Genomic DNA, 18,097 nt, shown 5'->3' on the forward strand with positions numbered 1-18,097 from the left:
CATTCTTGGGTAGCTATTAAGAGAGCGAAAGCTTCCGCACTGAAGATGGAGCATTGCGGTGGAAGAGAAAAGCTACCTATGTATCTACTCTCAAAAATTCCACATCCAACTCCATCGGCATTGACTGAACCATCTGTATATACCTGGTGATTGATTTGAAAATTGGATGCAATGAGGTTATTGAAGCAAGCTTTGATTTTTGGAGAAGGGTCTCCCGCTCGGACAGCCTTGAGAAAATCAAGGTTAATGTTCGGCGGTTTGACGTTCCAATTTATTCCCGTAGCAGATGGCCGTTCACAAATATTGGGGAGGTCTTTGTTTGTGAGGTTGTTGAATAATGTTTTAGCCCTGCGTATTAGTGGGACATTGTGGTCACTGTCGGGAGGTGACAAGTGACGGATGGCTTTATTTGTGATGGCTTTTGTCGCCAGGTGTTTGAGGGGAAGTTGACCACTTTCAGTCATTACGGCAAGAGTGGGGCTAGTGGGAAAAGCTCCGATTGCAATCCTGATTGCTTTATTGTAAACTGGTTGAATGGTGTTTAACACACCGTCCCCTCCGCGGCTGAAGGTGCCTATTCCGTATACGATTTTTGGGACCAACCAAACGTTTACAATATTCAGCAGTGTCTTTCTGTGACCAGAGGCTAGGTTGCCTGCAATAGCCTTGATGATGTTCAGTTTCATTCTGGTGGCTATTTTGTTCTTTTGGTGAATGTGGTAAGAAGTTGAGTTTCTTATCAAAAGTAACTCCTAGTATTTTCAATGTCCTCGTAGTGGGGATCGGGATTTTGTTAAGTTGAAGATAGGTTCTCCTACTGAGATGTTTTCCTATGTAGATGTGCTTGGATTTCTCCGGGGAAATTTTAAAACCTGTTTTTAGAGCCCAGTTTTGGATGGAGTCTAAGGTTTTTTGAAGCCTCTTTCTCTGATTTAAGCCGAAGCAGCTCGTAGAGATAAGAGTTATGTCATCTGCATAGACTATGATCTTTATGTGATCGGGAATTAGTTCGAAGATGGATTGCATAGCAATGTTGAAAAGGGTAGGTGAAAGTGCTGAGCCTTGGGGGAAACCGTTCTCAGGGATTTTTAAAGAAGACCTATGGTTGTTGATGATGGTTTTGAAAGACCGGTTTTCAAGGAAACTTTTTATGAAGAGGCCTAACCTCCCACGAGTCCCCCAGTTGAAAAGGCTTTTCAGCACTGGGTGTCTCCATGCCCGATCGAAGGCCTTGGATAGGTCAAGTGAAACGATATCTATGTTCTGTAATTTTTCAGTTGCGTCGTCTAGGATTTTGACGTAGGACTACGTCTAACCGGAAGATATAGGGGGTGAAATGAAAATCTAGGCACTGAACAAGTAGAAAAAAATGCAAGATTTGCAACGCTTATAACTCGAGCATTTCTCAATAGATCGCAAAGTTTTTTGCATCAATTGATAGAAAATGTATCTACGCATCTATCATAACGAATAACATTTCATTTTTCTTGAGATAAATATTTGAATAATTGTGAAATATCAAGCATTGTCCAAATGAACTATGTGCCCATTTTTGATTGGTCCATTTTGTGCTCCTCAAATCGTACCGACCAAAACGGGCAACAAGAGCAGCAGCGAAATACAATGAAGCACGATTGGAAAGGAAAAAGAAAAAAATGAACGAATCATTGGTCGCAGTCTCACACATGCGTAATTCTCGAGTCAGCCAGTCAGTTTAAAATCCCCGCTCCGCTGCCGTAACGATCATTCTCATCCAAACCGTACACCACATCGTTTCGCATCACATCATATCAGCAAACCAACGCAAGCAGCCATGTCTGGACATGACAAAGGAGGAAAAGTGAAGGGAAAGGCAAAATCCCGCTCGAACCGTGTTTTTTTTCCAATTCATTCAGGCTCAATCGCATAAGCTTTGCGGAGCCGCTAATTCAAGTTTTGTTTATACAAAGTTTCAACTAATTGCTATGTTTAGTAGGATTCGACCGAATACTCGCGGTTTACTCGAGGTTAAAAGGGCAACAATTTCTGTGGGACATGACAGGTTAGGGATTAGGATAAGGAGTACCGTTGTCTCAACAGAGGGTTTCAACACGCACTGTAGCATTGTGCATAATGACCAGGGATATCATCTGGTGTTCGACTAACACGAACCGTGTTGTTCGCAGTTCCCCATAGGTGTATTCGCCAATTGTTCCGCAAGGGTAGCTAGGCGCGTTAGTACCAGTGTACCAGTCCACCTAGCCCCCGTTATATAGTTTCGGCCGCCGAAGTGATCGAGTTGGCTGGCAAAGCTGCTCGCGACGATAAGAAAACCGCATTCAGAACAGAACACATTCGGTTCGGTGGACATCAAGACAACAGGCAGTTGCAGCGAGTGACGAGTGGCAAACGCATTCGCAAAACGGCAGCAGGTAGCAGAAGAAAAAAGTTTGTTCTTTATGCAAATTGCTTTGGTGGCAAATCCAGAACAAGGCGGCATCGAGGGCGATCGAAATGGTTTTTTTCAAAACCACGAGTACTAAGTTTTCTAAATTGGAACCATTACATAAAACAAGGCGCTTATCAGGGCCATTAAACCTTCCAAAAAAGAGTTTACGAAATACAGTTCAATGCTTTCTAAAACAATATCCAAAATAATAATAAAACACAAATTTATTTTTTCATAATTTGTTTTCCAGGATATGATTAGTATGAGAATTTGGCAGTTGTTCTGAGCTTATTGATGGTTGGGGAATTTCCCGATTATTCAATTTTCACCAATTCTTAAATTACTTCTAGATTGAAAGTACAGTCGACATTTAGCTTATTGGACGGACCTGTAATGCGACATATTTATTTGGATATTTTTGTAAACATAGAGTTCGGGGTCCAAATTATGACCCCACATTGAAAGTCGACACTGTACCACTGTCATCGCAAATGTTCAATTACAGGTTAAAATCGCCTCCAATGCGACACTGAGTGCTGCTTCGGCACGTCGCATTAAATATAATTTACTGTACAACATGTCACAAGCTGGATAGGAAGAAATTTTCCAACTGTGAAAGCTGTGACGAGTGGCAAACGCAATCGCTAAACAGGAAGGTTTAGCCGAACAAGATGGGGATATCGAGTGATAACAAAACAATAAACTCTTTAGATTAAAGATAATTTTGTGATCCTGAAAAGGACCCTTTTTAGGCTGCATGTGAATCCAACGAGCGAACACATCGTAATGAATGTATTTTTCTTTCTTTCTTTCTTTGTTTTTAAGAGGCTTTAAACTTTGCAGTTCATTCGCCTCTAATGTATTTTTTTGCAATCGCTGCCTTTTAACGCTCAATGGTTGAGTCTGCCGATTTGTCTCTATCCTGTGAGCGTGTACCGCTAGAGTATAAAACGCGCGGATTCGCTGAAAAATATATCATTCTCTTTCAAACCGTGAATCAGTGTGGTTGTATGGCATCGTTTCACATCACATCGCATCAACGGATTGGTGCCGGAGCACCAGTATACCTAATTGTGGTTATAGAATTTCGGCCGCCGGAGTGCTCGAGTTGGCTTGCAAAGCTGCTCACGACAATAAGGAAACCCGCCTACAGAACAGAGCACATTCGGTTCGGTGGCAACAACTAGTTTTAGCGAGTGGCAAACGCAAACGCAAAACGGCAGCAGGTAGAAGATGGAAAAAGTTTGTTTATACAGACTGCTTTGGTGGCAAAACAAGCCATCGTAAAACACGGCGCTTTTCAGGGTCATTAAACCTTTCAAAGAAGAGTTATTAAAAGTTTGTCACAATACCAATGCATTCTAAAGTGACATAATATGACATATAATATAAACTGATTTATTTTGTTTATGCTTGTTCTTGAATTTATTGGGGTCTTTTAAATTGATCATTCAGTTTTCACAAACCCATACATGGTTTCCGAATTAAAAGTGGCTTCAAATTACAACACGTTGTATGCAAGATCGCATTAACGAATTTTCTCGGTAGCAAGAACTGCTTTCTTCGGTTGATAACTGATTGTTGATTGATTGACTGACGTTACATCTGCATTGTATAGAAAAATAACTAAGGTGCAACATGATGAGCTATGTATTTCCTGCTGCTCTGTTCTTATTTTGAAGGACTTTAACCCGAAGGTCATCCGTCCCTGTATTTGCTGTTGGTTTTTCAGAACGCTTATAGCTTGTTTATTTCTCAACAGATCGTAGAGTTCGTCTCCAAAACCTCAGCTCTTTTTCATTTTTATTTACTTTGTTTGCGGATACTATAAATCTTACAATTCATTCGTATCCGAAACCACAGTTTAAGGTACGGTAATGTGCTCAATAGTGAAATATATAATAATGAGCTGATGACCACCTATGCATTCCCTATTACTGTCATCATTTTGATTGTACGATATGTGCATACGCCGAAAGATGCCCGGAGTTGAACATTTCATAAGTACAATGCCTTCAGAAAAAAATCAAGAATCAAGTTTGTAGAAAAAACGCAAAAACACAACACCAAAGGTTCCTTTCAGAACCCCCAACATGTTCATAAAGAGTAAACAAATACTAATCCATTTTTCAGATAGATAGATAGGTATTCACGTAGGAGAAGAAAATAAAACAATATATTTAAAATGTATATTTAGCAAAAGCTGTCCCCTTTGTATAGTCCTACGTCACTCCGGTTATGTCCCCGACATTACCCACCCATCTTTTTTTTTCGATTGCTACGAGGCACCTCTTCTGTACCTTTTCCCGGGCGGAATGCGAATTGTCTGGAATCAATCAGCTTATTTGACTCTAGAAAGGTCGTTAAGCATCGATTTATTATTTTTCCCATCACTTTCCCAACACAACTTAGAAGAGTGATGGGGTGGAAATTGTCGAGAAGATGATTGTTCATGTCTGGTTTCGGGATACAGATCATTAAACCCTCTTTCCAGCAACTGGGGAGGGTTCCACTGTCCCAGACTTTGTTGAGGAGCTTCTGAAGTGCTTTTTCCCGAGATGGGGTAGTTTCTTTAGCATCGGGTAGCTGATGTCATCGGGTCCGGTGGATCCTTGTTTGACTTTGTTCAGTACCCAATCGAGCTCTTTGAGGGAGAGGTTTTTGTTGAAGTCAAATTCCACATCGGTATGAAAATCGATGGGAATTTTTTCGCATTCCGTTTTGTGGGTTTGAAAGGTTTGGTCGTAATTTTGATTGGAGGAGGCAGATGCAAAGAATTCTCCGAACGCCTCGGTGATGATTTTCCGGTCATTGGTGTATTGACCGTTAATAAGAAGATTATACTCTTTGCTTCTTTTCTTGCCATGAAGCCTACCAATCATACTCCATAACTCCTTTGACGACGTGTTAGGGTTAATTTCGCTGACGAATTTAGCTCAACTATTGTGTTTGGCCGAATTAATGGCAATTCGAGCTTCGTTGCGAGCCCTTTGGAACTCTGTGAGCAGAGTGGGCTTATGGGGGTTATCCGGATGGGCCTTTCTTAATTTGCGTAAGGCCTTACGTCGACCTTTGATCGTTGCCTTCACCTCAGGCGACCACCATGGGACGCACTTCCTGCCAGGGATGCCACTGGTTCTAGGGATGTGCAACATTGCAACTTCTAGGACAACTCCTCGGCTGTCCAGTCTTGTTTAGCGGAAAGGCGGTTTTCAAAATCAAATTGATAGCCAGCCCAGTCAGCGTATTCAAATTTCCATCTTGGCCTTGTCGGAAACTCTGGAGAAGATTGGCCGAAGGAGATGAGAATTGGAAAATGATCGCTGCCGCAGGTATCATCGTGAATGTTCCAAGAAAGTTTTGAAGAGAGTTTGTGTGATACCATAGTAAGATCAATGGCCGAAGTAGTACCAGTATGATGAATTCTGGTGTGTTGGCCGTTGTTTAGAAGGAGTAGGGAATGGTCGGAGATGAAATCTTCGATTATAGATCCTTTTTGATCGAGGTATGCGCCTCCTCAGGCGTATGAGTGGGCGTTGAAATCACCCATAAGCATGATTGGGGCGGTAAGTTGGCTAAACAGATGGTCCAGCTGGCCGCGAAGAATAGCCGGATCAGAATTTGGAGTAATGTAGATGCTGACAACTGTGATTGGAAAGGGGTGTTTAATGCGCACTACCACTGCCTGAAGGTCGGTGGTAATGGGGAGAAGATCATGTGGAGTGCTATCCTTGATTGCGATTGCAACTCCGTGCTTTGAGGGGATGAGACCCTCTTTGAAGTATGTGATGTACTTTGAAATAAAATTTTTATCGAAGTTGTTTGGAGTCATAGTTTCTTGAAGGGCTATGACTGTGGGATTAGAGCTCGAAATAAGCATTTTCAATTCTAGAATATTTTGTCGGATACTTCTGATGTTCCATTGTATCCCGAATTTCTGTGTTGGAGTGAATGTGTTGGTGTTTTTAACTCTAATTTCTAAGTCTTAATTGTGTGTATGCTTGAACTATCCAAAGAGGATTAGTTCGATGGTCCTTTACCTTTGGAAAGAGAAGCTTTCTTCGAGGTATTGATGTCGTTCTTGTTTGGTGTAGAGGTATTTGGAGAGTTTGTTGTGTGTGTGTTGTTTTTTGTGGAATGTGCCTTGTTGTTGTTGTTTTTTGTTTGATGTGTGTTGTTGTTGGTGTTGTTGTTTCTTGTTGGTGTTGTAAAGTTGTTATTTGTTGGTGGTGTAGTTCTTTGTTGGTTTTTTGTTCTTTTCTTGTCTTTGTTAGTTTGGGTTTCATCTTCAGATTTTGGATCTGAATCTGAGGATGAACCTTTCGAAATTTTTCATTTGTTTTTTTTTCGGGCCTTCAGAGGTATCCATAGAAATTACCGATTCACTATCGGATTCGGTTGTTGAACTTTCAGTAGACGATTCTGTTATGGTTGTGTCTATGATTGAGGGGGTGCTTTCGCGACTAGAAGCGACCGAAACGGCCGAGGCGCAGCTGCATTTGCACGTGCAGCCAGCTACTGGTTCCCGAATGTTGAGCCTGTCTTGCAAGACGCTCGAAAAAGTTAGACCATTTTGGGTGTTGGAAATGATTTTTGCTTCTTTGTAAGAAATACCACGATCGATTCTTATTTTTGTGATTTCATTTTCTTTTAGCCATACGGGGCACTTCCTGCTGGAAGAGGAGTGATTCCCTTGGCAATTAATGCATAGTGCTGGGGTATTACACAATTTAAAATTGAAATCTTTGGGGTGTTCCTTGCTGCAATTTCTGCAAAGCGGATTCTCACGCTTGCATCTTTTGCTGGTGTGTCCGAAATTAAAACATTTGAAGCACTGCATTGGATTCGGATAGTAATTCCGAGTCCCAGCGCGAATGAAACCGATATAAATGAATTCGGGAACAACGGTTCCACGAAGCGTTATGATCAGTGTAGCTGTGGGGATAATCTCTTCTCCTTCCTTTCTGGTGATTCGCTTGACATCGATCACTTTCTGATCGAAAAGCTCTTTCAGCAATTCGGTTTCGGTTATATTGATCACGTCTCTGCATGTAACCACGCATTTGCGTTGGTTTAAGGTGGGGTGGAAGATAATCTCTACAGGTGTGTTGTCAATGAGTTTATTAATTTGGAGAAGCTTACCTACTGATTCCTCGTCCCTGGTGGTAAGAATATATTGAAGGTTCTTTTTTTCGTCTCTCTGTGGTTTGGCACTGTTGAAGTTTTTGAAGTTTTTGATTGCCGACGTTATAGTCTTGCTGACTACGAAGGGGATGGATGGGAGAGCCTTGTCTCCTGTAGCCCTCAAGAGCAGTATCTGCAGGTTGCCATTCGATGGGTCCGCCCAAAGTGGAGAGGTGGCTTCGGTTGGCTTACCTTCATAGAGGTTTGTAGCCCGGCCTCTCGGAGGCCCTGAGCTACTGGAAGCCATGTTGATTGTCGGCTACACCTTAGGTATAGCCGGAGAAAAAATTTTTCTTTTGCAGAGCACTTTATGAATGATTCAATATTGGGTTAATCACTTGCGGATATGTACCAAGAAATTCGCACTATGTTTTTGAAAGCACTTATAAGCACGCTATAAAACTTTCGTTTTAGAATTTTTCTTCACTTAACCGTCAGTATGCGGATATATTTTGAAATATTATTAATAATTATCACTACCAAAAACTAGTCACTATCACACAGCTTATGCCTTTCGAACGGCTTCCGCCGATCCAGAAAGGGGCGTAATGCCGAAAAAGCGCGCGCTTTTTCCGGCGAACCGGTGAGCACCGCCACCGCAGTGAACGTTTGCTGATGTCCTCTTCTGCTATCCTCGGGTTGCGATGCTGAAAATCAAGGTGTATTTAGGACTAATCAAGCCTTCAGAAAGGCTGCTCTAAGCATTTGATTAGTTGTGCGAGAAAACTCTTATTTTTCCGTACTCTTTTACAAGGGCGCTAAAAACACGTCCGAATCGGTTGAATGTCAGTAGCACCTTGTTATATAATTTTCAATCGATTGCTCAGTCGCTGAAAGTTTCAAACTCAGAGAGTTCATTCCCCTCTAGTTTGCCTTCCAAATTGCCATCGTAAACCACGCCTTCTCTCGATTCAATCACGTACAAAAAGCATACCTAAGCGATATTCTGGTGGTGAGATGCATTCATTTTTCGTGAGGACATCGACAAAACAACATCGTTGCTGAGGGTGCTGGACGGTGAAGGATCGAGATCTGCCCTGAAACGAAGCAGTTTGTTGACGTAGGACTACGTCTAACCGGAAGATATAGGGGGTGAAATGAAAATCTAGGCACTGAACAAGTAGAAAAAAATGCAAGATTTGCAACGCTTATAACTCGAGCATTTCTCAATAGATCGCAAAGTTTTTTGCATCAATTGATAGAAAATGTATCTACGCATCTATCATAACGAATAACATTTCATTTTTCTTGAGATAAATATTTGAATAATTGTGAAATATCAAGCATTGTCCAAATGAACTATGTGCCCATTTTTGATTGGTCCATTTTGTGCTCCTCAAATCGTACCGACCAAAACGGGCAACAAGAGCAGCAGCGAAATACAATGAAGCACGATTGGAAAGGAAAAAGAAAAAAATGAACGAATCATTGGTCGCAGTCTCACACATGCGTAATTCTCGAGTCAGCCAGTCAGTTTAAAATCCCCGCTCCGCTGCCGTAACGATCATTCTCATCCAAACCGTACACCACATCGTTTCGCATCACATCATATCAGCAAACCAACGCAAGCAGCCATGTCTGGACATGACAAAGGAGGAAAAGTGAAGGGAAAGGCAAAATCCCGCTCGAACCGTGTTTTTTTTCCAATTCATTCAGGCTCAATCGCATAAGCTTTGCGGAGCCGCTAATTCAAGTTTTGTTTATACAAAGTTTCAACTAATTGCTATGTTTAGTAGGATTCGACCGAATACTCGCGGTTTACTCGAGGTTAAAAGGGCAACAATTTCTGTGGGACATGACAGGTTAGGGATTAGGATAAGGAGTACCGTTGTCTCAACAGAGGGTTTCAACACGCACTGTAGCATTGTGCATAATGACCAGGGATATCATCTGGTGTTCGACTAACACGAACCGTGTTGTTCGCAGTTCCCCATAGGTGTATTCGCCAATTGTTCCGCAAGGGTAGCTAGGCGCGTTAGTACCAGTGTACCAGTCCACCTAGCCCCCGTTATATAGTTTCGGCCGCCGAAGTGATCGAGTTGGCTGGCAAAGCTGCTCGCGACGATAAGAAAACCGCATTCAGAACAGAACACATTCGGTTCGGTGGACATCAAGACAACAGGCAGTTGCAGCGAGTGACGAGTGGCAAACGCATTCGCAAAACGGCAGCAGGTAGCAGAAGAAAAAAGTTTGTTCTTTATGCAAATTGCTTTGGTGGCAAATCCAGAACAAGGCGGCATCGAGGGCGATCGAAATGGTTTTTTTCAAAACCACGAGTACTAAGTTTTCTAAATTGGAACCATTACATAAAACAAGGCGCTTATCAGGGCCATTAAACCTTCCAAAAAAGAGTTTACGAAATACAGTTCAATGCTTTCTAAAACAATATCCAAAATAATAATAAAACACAAATTTATTTTTTCATAATTTGTTTTCCAGGATATGATTAGTATGAGAATTTGGCAGTTGTTCTGAGCTTATTGATGGTTGGGGAATTTCCCGATTATTCAATTTTCACCAATTCTTAAATTACTTCTAGATTGAAAGTACAGTCGACATTTAGCTTATTGGACGGACCTGTAATGCGACATATTTATTTGGATATTTTTGTAAACATAGAGTTCGGGGTCCAAATTATGACCCCACATTGAAAGTCGACACTGTACCACTGTCATCGCAAATGTTCAATTACAGGTTAAAATCGCCTCCAATGCGACACTGAGTGCTGCTTCGGCACGTCGCATTAAATATAATTTACTGTACAACATGTCACAAGCTGGATAGGAAGAAATTTTCCAACTGTGAAAGCTGTGACGAGTGGCAAACGCAATCGCTAAACAGGAAGGTTTAGCCGAACAAGATGGGGATATCGAGTGATAACAAAACAATAAACTCTTTAGATTAAAGATAATTTTGTGATCCTGAAAAGGACCCTTTTTAGGCTGCATGTGAATCCAACGAGCGAACACATCGTAATGAATGTATTTTTCTTTCTTTCTTTCTTTGTTTTTAAGAGGCTTTAAACTTTGCAGTTCATTCGCCTCTAATGTATTTTTTTGCAATCGCTGCCTTTTAACGCTCAATGGTTGAGTCTGCCGATTTGTCTCTATCCTGTGAGCGTGTACCGCTAGAGTATAAAACGCGCGGATTCGCTGAAAAATATATCATTCTCTTTCAAACCGTGAATCAGTGTGGTTGTATGGCATCGTTTCACATCACATCGCATCAACGGATTGGTGCCGGAGCACCAGTATACCTAATTGTGGTTATAGAATTTCGGCCGCCGGAGTGCTCGAGTTGGCTTGCAAAGCTGCTCACGACAATAAGGAAACCCGCCTACAGAACAGAGCACATTCGGTTCGGTGGCAACAACTAGTTTTAGCGAGTGGCAAACGCAAACGCAAAACGGCAGCAGGTAGAAGATGGAAAAAGTTTGTTTATACAGACTGCTTTGGTGGCAAAACAAGCCATCGTAAAACACGGCGCTTTTCAGGGTCATTAAACCTTTCAAAGAAGAGTTATTAAAAGTTTGTCACAATACCAATGCATTCTAAAGTGACATAATATGACATATAATATAAACTGATTTATTTTGTTTATGCTTGTTCTTGAATTTATTGGGGTCTTTTAAATTGATCATTCAGTTTTCACAAACCCATACATGGTTTCCGAATTAAAAGTGGCTTCAAATTACAACACGTTGTATGCAAGATCGCATTAACGAATTTTCTCGGTAGCAAGAACTGCTTTCTTCGGTTGATAACTGATTGTTGATTGATTGACTGACGTTACATCTGCATTGTATAGAAAAATAACTAAGGTGCAACATGATGAGCTATGTATTTCCTGCTGCTCTGTTCTTATTTTGAAGGACTTTAACCCGAAGGTCATCCGTCCCTGTATTTGCTGTTGGTTTTTCAGAACGCTTATAGCTTGTTTATTTCTCAACAGATCGTAGAGTTCGTCTCCAAAACCTCAGCTCTTTTTCATTTTTATTTACTTTGTTTGCGGATACTATAAATCTTACAATTCATTCGTATCCGAAACCACAGTTTAAGGTACGGTAATGTGCTCAATAGTGAAATATATAATAATGAGCTGATGACCACCTATGCATTCCCTATTACTGTCATCATTTTGATTGTACGATATGTGCATACGCCGAAAGATGCCCGGAGTTGAACATTTCATAAGTACAATGCCTTCAGAAAAAAATCAAGAATCAAGTTTGTAGAAAAAACGCAAAAACACAACACCAAAGGTTCCTTTCAGAACCCCCAACATGTTCATAAAGAGTAAACAAATACTAATCCATTTTTCAGATAGATAGATAGGTATTCACGTAGGAGAAGAAAATAAAACAATATATTTAAAATGTATATTTAGCAAAAGCTGTCCCCTTTGTATAGTCCTACGTCACTCCGGTTATGTCCCCGACATTACCCACCCATCTTTTTTTTGATCCTGTGATGGAGCACAGAGAAGCCGATCCTTCAGGAGAAGAGAAGGTGACCATCGAAGCAGCCGCTACTCACACATACACGCACGGAATTCTTTCCGTGAGATGCATTCATTTTTCAATCAATCGCAATTAACAGGATAGCTTCTGAAGATTATTCTTCCCCATCAGTAGGATATTTCGGTACCCAATATTGGATGCATACAACCTTGTGCCTCCAACGTAACGCTCTCGTTTTCGAAGTCCCTCAAATATTCATTCATTCAGAATGAACTCAGATTCAACAAATGATCTCTAAATCAACGATAGTCCTATGTCACCCTTGCGGTTATACCATAGATATAACCCACTTCCTGTTTTTTGTGCTATTGAGTTATCGTTATTTGAATAATCTGAGCAAAGTTTCGTGAAAATACAATGTATTCAACTATTTGAAAACGAACAAACTAAATATACAGGTAAAAAGAAACATAACGTACATTTCACTTTCAAATTTGTACGTTGTATCGAATTGTACGTTATATCGAAGCATAATAAAGTACTCACAAACGTAGTCTATAATACATGATTGTGTTGCTGTTTTAGTAAATTTAATGAATAAATTCAATCAGGAGACGAAGCCAGCCTGTCTCATGATGTTTCCCTTCGTACTGTTGATTAAAGCCTGATTCATTTAGAATCCGGAATCACAAAACCAGCTGTATTTCGGGATTGATTGAAGGTACAACACTTGTTTTAGCATCACAATACAGATAATTTATTGTTTTATCAGAAAAAAAAAATGAAGAAAAATGTCCTTTACACTTTGGAAATGTGTACGTTATATCGAGTGACGTTATATCGAGGGTACGTTATAACGAGGGTACGTTATATCGAAGTTTCCCTGTACTAAGAAGTGACGAACTGTGTATGTACGGGACAAAGACAATAAATCAATAATCAGGTTGAATTAATTATAGCGAATATGTGTACCATAAGCCCGGTTTGTAGCGATTGAGTGATTTTATAGTATCCCAACATGGTCAAAGTGAGGTATTTAAAACACCGAAAAGCAATTGCAGACAAAATAAATTTTATTGCAAAATTGTCGTCACAAAAATTATTAAGGATAAGCGGACTCATAGAATCAAAGAAACCTGCAATGCCGGGATTTTTTTTTTCGATCAAGCCCCGTATTCACTTGATATGGCCCCGTGCGACTTTTTTTGTCCTCCAAGTTGAAGTTGAAACTTCGTGAAAAGAAATTTCAGTCCATCGAGGAGATCAAAGCAAATGCGACGAGGGAACTAAAGGCCATCCCTTCGTCGCCATGGTAGGCCGTATGCATGGTATGCATAGATGACTGGGTCAAGCATTGGCACCAGTGTTGCCACATTTTAATCTGTACCAGAGGGGTTAAAAATCTTACTCATCTGTACTTTTTTTCTCCAAAAATCTGTACCAAAAATCTATACCATCGAAAATGTTCGCTGCAGAGAAAAATCCATTTCATAGCATAAAAAATACTCATTTATTTACTACAATATCACATTTTCATTTCATTCGTCATTCGTGTGTTTGATGATGCTTATACATAGTTTTTCTGAATCTAGATTGCATACTATCATTTATTAAAAATTTCGAGCTGCCGCACCAAGCGATACTGCGGCGTAAAAGTAATCATGTACCTTAATGTAGCTTTGTTCAAATGTAAAAAAAATCACCCGCCGAAAAAAAATTGTACCAATCTGTACCTTTTGACGAAAATTTGTTCGCTGTACCGTACAGAATCTATACCAAAAATAACGAAAAAATCTGTACCTTTCCAGATGAATCTGTACGTGTGGCAACATATGTGTTGCTTCAGGTGGATCATAATTTGAAGGAATTAAAGCAAATTTGCCTGAAATTTAACTTTATTTTGTTTTATTAAAAAATTCGCGGTACTTTCTGATCACAGAGTACTTCATAGCAAGCCCTCATTCTATTCAACAACTATCAACTAATACACATAATGTTTGCATTTAGCTGTTCGTGCGATCAGATTTATATATCACATCTCGCCTTTTAAATATGATGTTGGCTGATCGATGTATAGAATCGCCCTAATAAAAATATCACGTAATTTATTCGTCCGTTCTATGCAGCGTGACAAGTTGCATCAATATCGTTACACTATTTACTCTTCTCAAAGCACAAATGGGAGAGCATAGATTACTTGTGACAATATACCAATCAGAATACGGGGTTTTCATTTAGATAATGCTTAGCATTTTCCAGTTGCTCAATAATTAGTTTCAAAGGATGTATTGTTTCTTTTATTGTAATGGATACGTAGAAATTCCTCATTGCTCGTACCATGAATGCTGCATTGTGTATCACGTGTGTGTTATAAACACTTTTGCTTCCATATTCCGATTGAGGTGGAAACGAGCCCCAGAACATGCCACTTTTCTTACAGGGATTTGAAACCATGCTTTCATTAAATGTACGTTTCATCCGAACGAATGCAGTGTAAGCACAATTTCATAAATTCATGCTCTTCCATATCCGCACTGGCACGAAAATTTCCCGTATGCTGCGTTGCCCATGCTTACATAGGAGACGTAACACCAACACCATCAGTGTTGAGAAAACGCATTTTGCATTTATTTTTCTTCAGGTCTGCGAACAGAAATGTAATTTAATGTAATTTAAACCATTTAGGGATTGGAGGGGGGTTGTAAGGTATAGCATATCAAACAAATCTTAGAGAATTTCTGATTCGAATGGTTTCATCAGAATTGATTCGAGTATCATCATAATTCTTTCGTGATGGTTATATAATCGCCTTCACAATAGGCCCCTTTTGAAGCAATACTCTTTTTCTAACGAACAATCCTGTCATCGAAACACTTTTGTTCATTCTAGTACATAGTTTGTGAAACATCTAGATCCAAGTTGTAGCTTGTACTAGGCAAGCTTTTAGATTAGACGAGCGGGTTCGATCTTATCGGCTTCTCGGCTAATACAGCCGACAACTTATAAAGCTTCCAAACCAAGTTTACCGACCCGTATCATCAGTTACAATTCGTCAGCGTAGCAGATTAGAGCACAAATAAAGGGTGCAGTTTATCTCGATGTTTCTTCTTTTTATATTGTATTTAGTGGAAGAAGGGAAAATAAATCGAAGTGAAATGGTACTTATCAGTTCGTACTTACCTTCATAAGTGGAATCCATCTTTGGCGTCGCTGATCGTCGTTGCTGTTGTTGCCACGAGAAACACCTCGAAAAACACAGTTCACGCAACGAATTCTTTTTTATGTCTTCAATGCTGTCAAAACGGGTCCCGCGAAGTGGTAAATTGAGTTTTCGAAATAGGAAAAAAGTCACACCTATGTTTAAACATGTCTTCAACCACTTGATTGCAATGAAATTTTTGAAAAAGGATGAAGAATTTTTTGAAGCTGAGCTGTTTTGGCACTAATTGTGCTGTGACTATTCTCATCCCCATGTGAGAAAGATTTCACAGGCTCTCTCAAACTCAAGTGTCGATTCCCGAGAACCATTCCATTTATTTTGCTAATGTTTTCATGACTTGAAGAGGTTGATGGTCATCTTTGACGTGGCAAATCGTTCATCGACCACCTTAGAATCCCTTATACATTCATACACCTGTGTATTTTGGAACATTTTCAGCGTTTCGGCACAAGGAATTTCGTTTGCAACACAAAATTGTACACAACATCTTTGGCCAAATAGAATTATCATATATCAAAAAAAACTTGTTCTTAATTACGCTGTAAAACAAACTCGCGCTCAAAATTTATATTTCAATAAGACCACTGACAATAGTACCCACTTAGAAAAATTAAAAATTTTCAGCGGAAGATTTAAAATCACAAATTCTTGGTATATATTTGAGAGAATGTATTTATTAAAATTACGAACAACTAAACTTTGCATAGCTTTCATAGCAACTCTAAGATGTTTCTCTTGATGACAATGCCCCATCACATCGAGCAGAACCAGCCAGAAAAACCATTAAGCTACTCAATTGCGATCAACTACCACATACAGCTTTTCTCCAGGCTTGGCTCCTCTCGTTGTCTTCATCGAATGGACGCGCTGACCAGCGCTTCTACATTTAGGAAGATATGATTCTCATGAGAAAATGAAATTCAACATTCACCGCGTTGAGCCCCGACCGAGCTAGGTGTCCGATAATGAACTATCCGTTTGGTTCACATCGGTCCCTGCGGACCAATAATGGACTTTTTAAAAATCATTTTTTAACTTAGTTACTATTGTTCTCAGTGCCGATACTATCCAAACGAAAAGTCCACTGTTGATAAAATCGACGCGAATCAACTGAAAATTCAGTGTCAACGTTGCGGGGCTCAACGTATTGACTTTCCAGTTCAACCGCATATTCAATATATACAACACATCATTACAACAAATTATTTGATTCACGAAACAAATGAGAATGTTGCTCACTCACTGCAAAGTTGCAAATTTCAAAACATGTTCTAAGTTCATTCAGAAAGAATTCCTCCAATTGATAACGGTCCTCAAAGATTATTGAACTATTTAATTTTATCGTTAATTTTACTTCTGTGAATATCGCGTTCTATTTCATTGCGTAACAATGTACTCCGCACCATACTAAAAACAATATTGATCGATGTTGCGTCATCCGTTATTGTATCTAGGCAAATCACTTCCTCTTCCATTTCGGTCACAAATATATATTGGCGATATTCCATTGAATATATTAAAGATGAACAACTTTGTCAAATAATAATTTGTAAGTTGCATTCAAACAGCTTTTTTTCTCACACAGGTGACAATCCCGCTAATATCTACATTTGGTACTTGACAGCATGGGCTTACGGTCTATTTTGGATTATTAGAGGATTTTTTATCTTCATGGATCTCACCAACAAACCAGCCTTCATGCGAAAATACAAAAATCAACCCGGCACAAACGAACCGGTGAATATGGACAAACTGAAAAATCTGGTAAAAACGGTACTCATCAATCAATTTGTTTGGGGTCTCCCGACGACCATTGCTTCGTATTACGGGCGAGCTTGGTTGCTGAATAATATACCTGACATTCGGATTGTGCCGTCAATCTATACAATCATCCGGGACGTGCTGATATGCATTCTGGTTTGGGAGGTTGTCTCCTACTACAGTCATCGTCTAATGCACACCAGCTTCCTGTACAAGCACGTCCACAAGAAGCATCACGAATGGTTAGCTCCTATCGCGTGGTCCGGAGTTTACGTTCATCCGATCGAGTATTTCGCCAGTGGTCTACTCCCGGTGTACGCAGGACCTGCACTGTTGGTCAGTCATCCAGTGACAATCGCGGTCTGGATGATGTTTGTCATGATGACCACTTTAGTAGATCACTCCGGTTATCACTTACCGGTGCTTGGAAGCTCAGAGCAACACGATTATCATCATTTGAAGTATGTTTTCAACTAGCATTTTTTCCGTAATAGTTCCGTATAATTTTCATTCCTTTGAAATTTAAATTATCTTTTTTCAATAAACATACCAATATTTCACTTGCAGCTTCAACCAATGCTATGGATTATTCGGCTGGTGGGACACTCTTCATGGCACGAACGAAGAATTCAGGAAAAAGAAACAGTACTTACGCCATAAACGAATATTCTCTACGAAATCCGCCAGAGAAATTATTCCGGATGAGTGAAAAAATTGTAGAGGGTGGTGTCCAACACATGATCTCATTGTGGACGTAGGACGTAGGAAATTAATCAGAAATTTTATTTCGCTATGTATTAACAATAATATTAGTATTAGTAAGTAACTCCAAAATCTGAGCTTGAAGAAAATATATATTAAAAACTTATCTTGAGTTTAAGCTTAGTTTGAACTGCCTTACTATTAAAAATAAATTAAAATGTTCTGTATGTATAGCAACTTTGTGAACTTTACATATTGATAAAAATAATCAATATTATTATTAACGTTTGAAATATTTCAACACAACGAGTCATTTTTCCAAATTGTTACCTTTCATGTTACC

The 18,097-nt window shown here is 39.8% G+C and overlaps 1 protein-coding gene across 1 annotated transcript in view; it reads left to right on the plus strand.

Moving 5' to 3' along the window:
- The window catches only part of LOC129780245 (fatty acid hydroxylase domain-containing protein 2-like), a 47,166-nt gene extending 29,285 nt beyond the window's left edge, over positions 1 to 17,881 (plus strand). The window contains exons 2-3 of the mRNA XM_055788299.1: positions 16,877 to 17,513; positions 17,620 to 17,881. Of these exons, the coding sequence (XP_055644274.1) occupies positions 16,877 to 17,513; positions 17,620 to 17,761 (779 nt within the window). The 3' untranslated portion in view covers positions 17,762 to 17,881. The remainder of the gene's footprint in view (positions 1 to 16,876; positions 17,514 to 17,619) is intronic.
- Positions 17,882 to 18,097: the final 216 nt, after the last annotated feature.

The sequence above is a fragment of the Toxorhynchites rutilus genome, chromosome 3 (assembly GCF_029784135.1).
Source record: "Toxorhynchites rutilus septentrionalis strain SRP chromosome 3, ASM2978413v1, whole genome shotgun sequence".
Classification (NCBI taxonomy): Eukaryota; Metazoa; Arthropoda; class Insecta; order Diptera; family Culicidae; genus Toxorhynchites; species Toxorhynchites rutilus.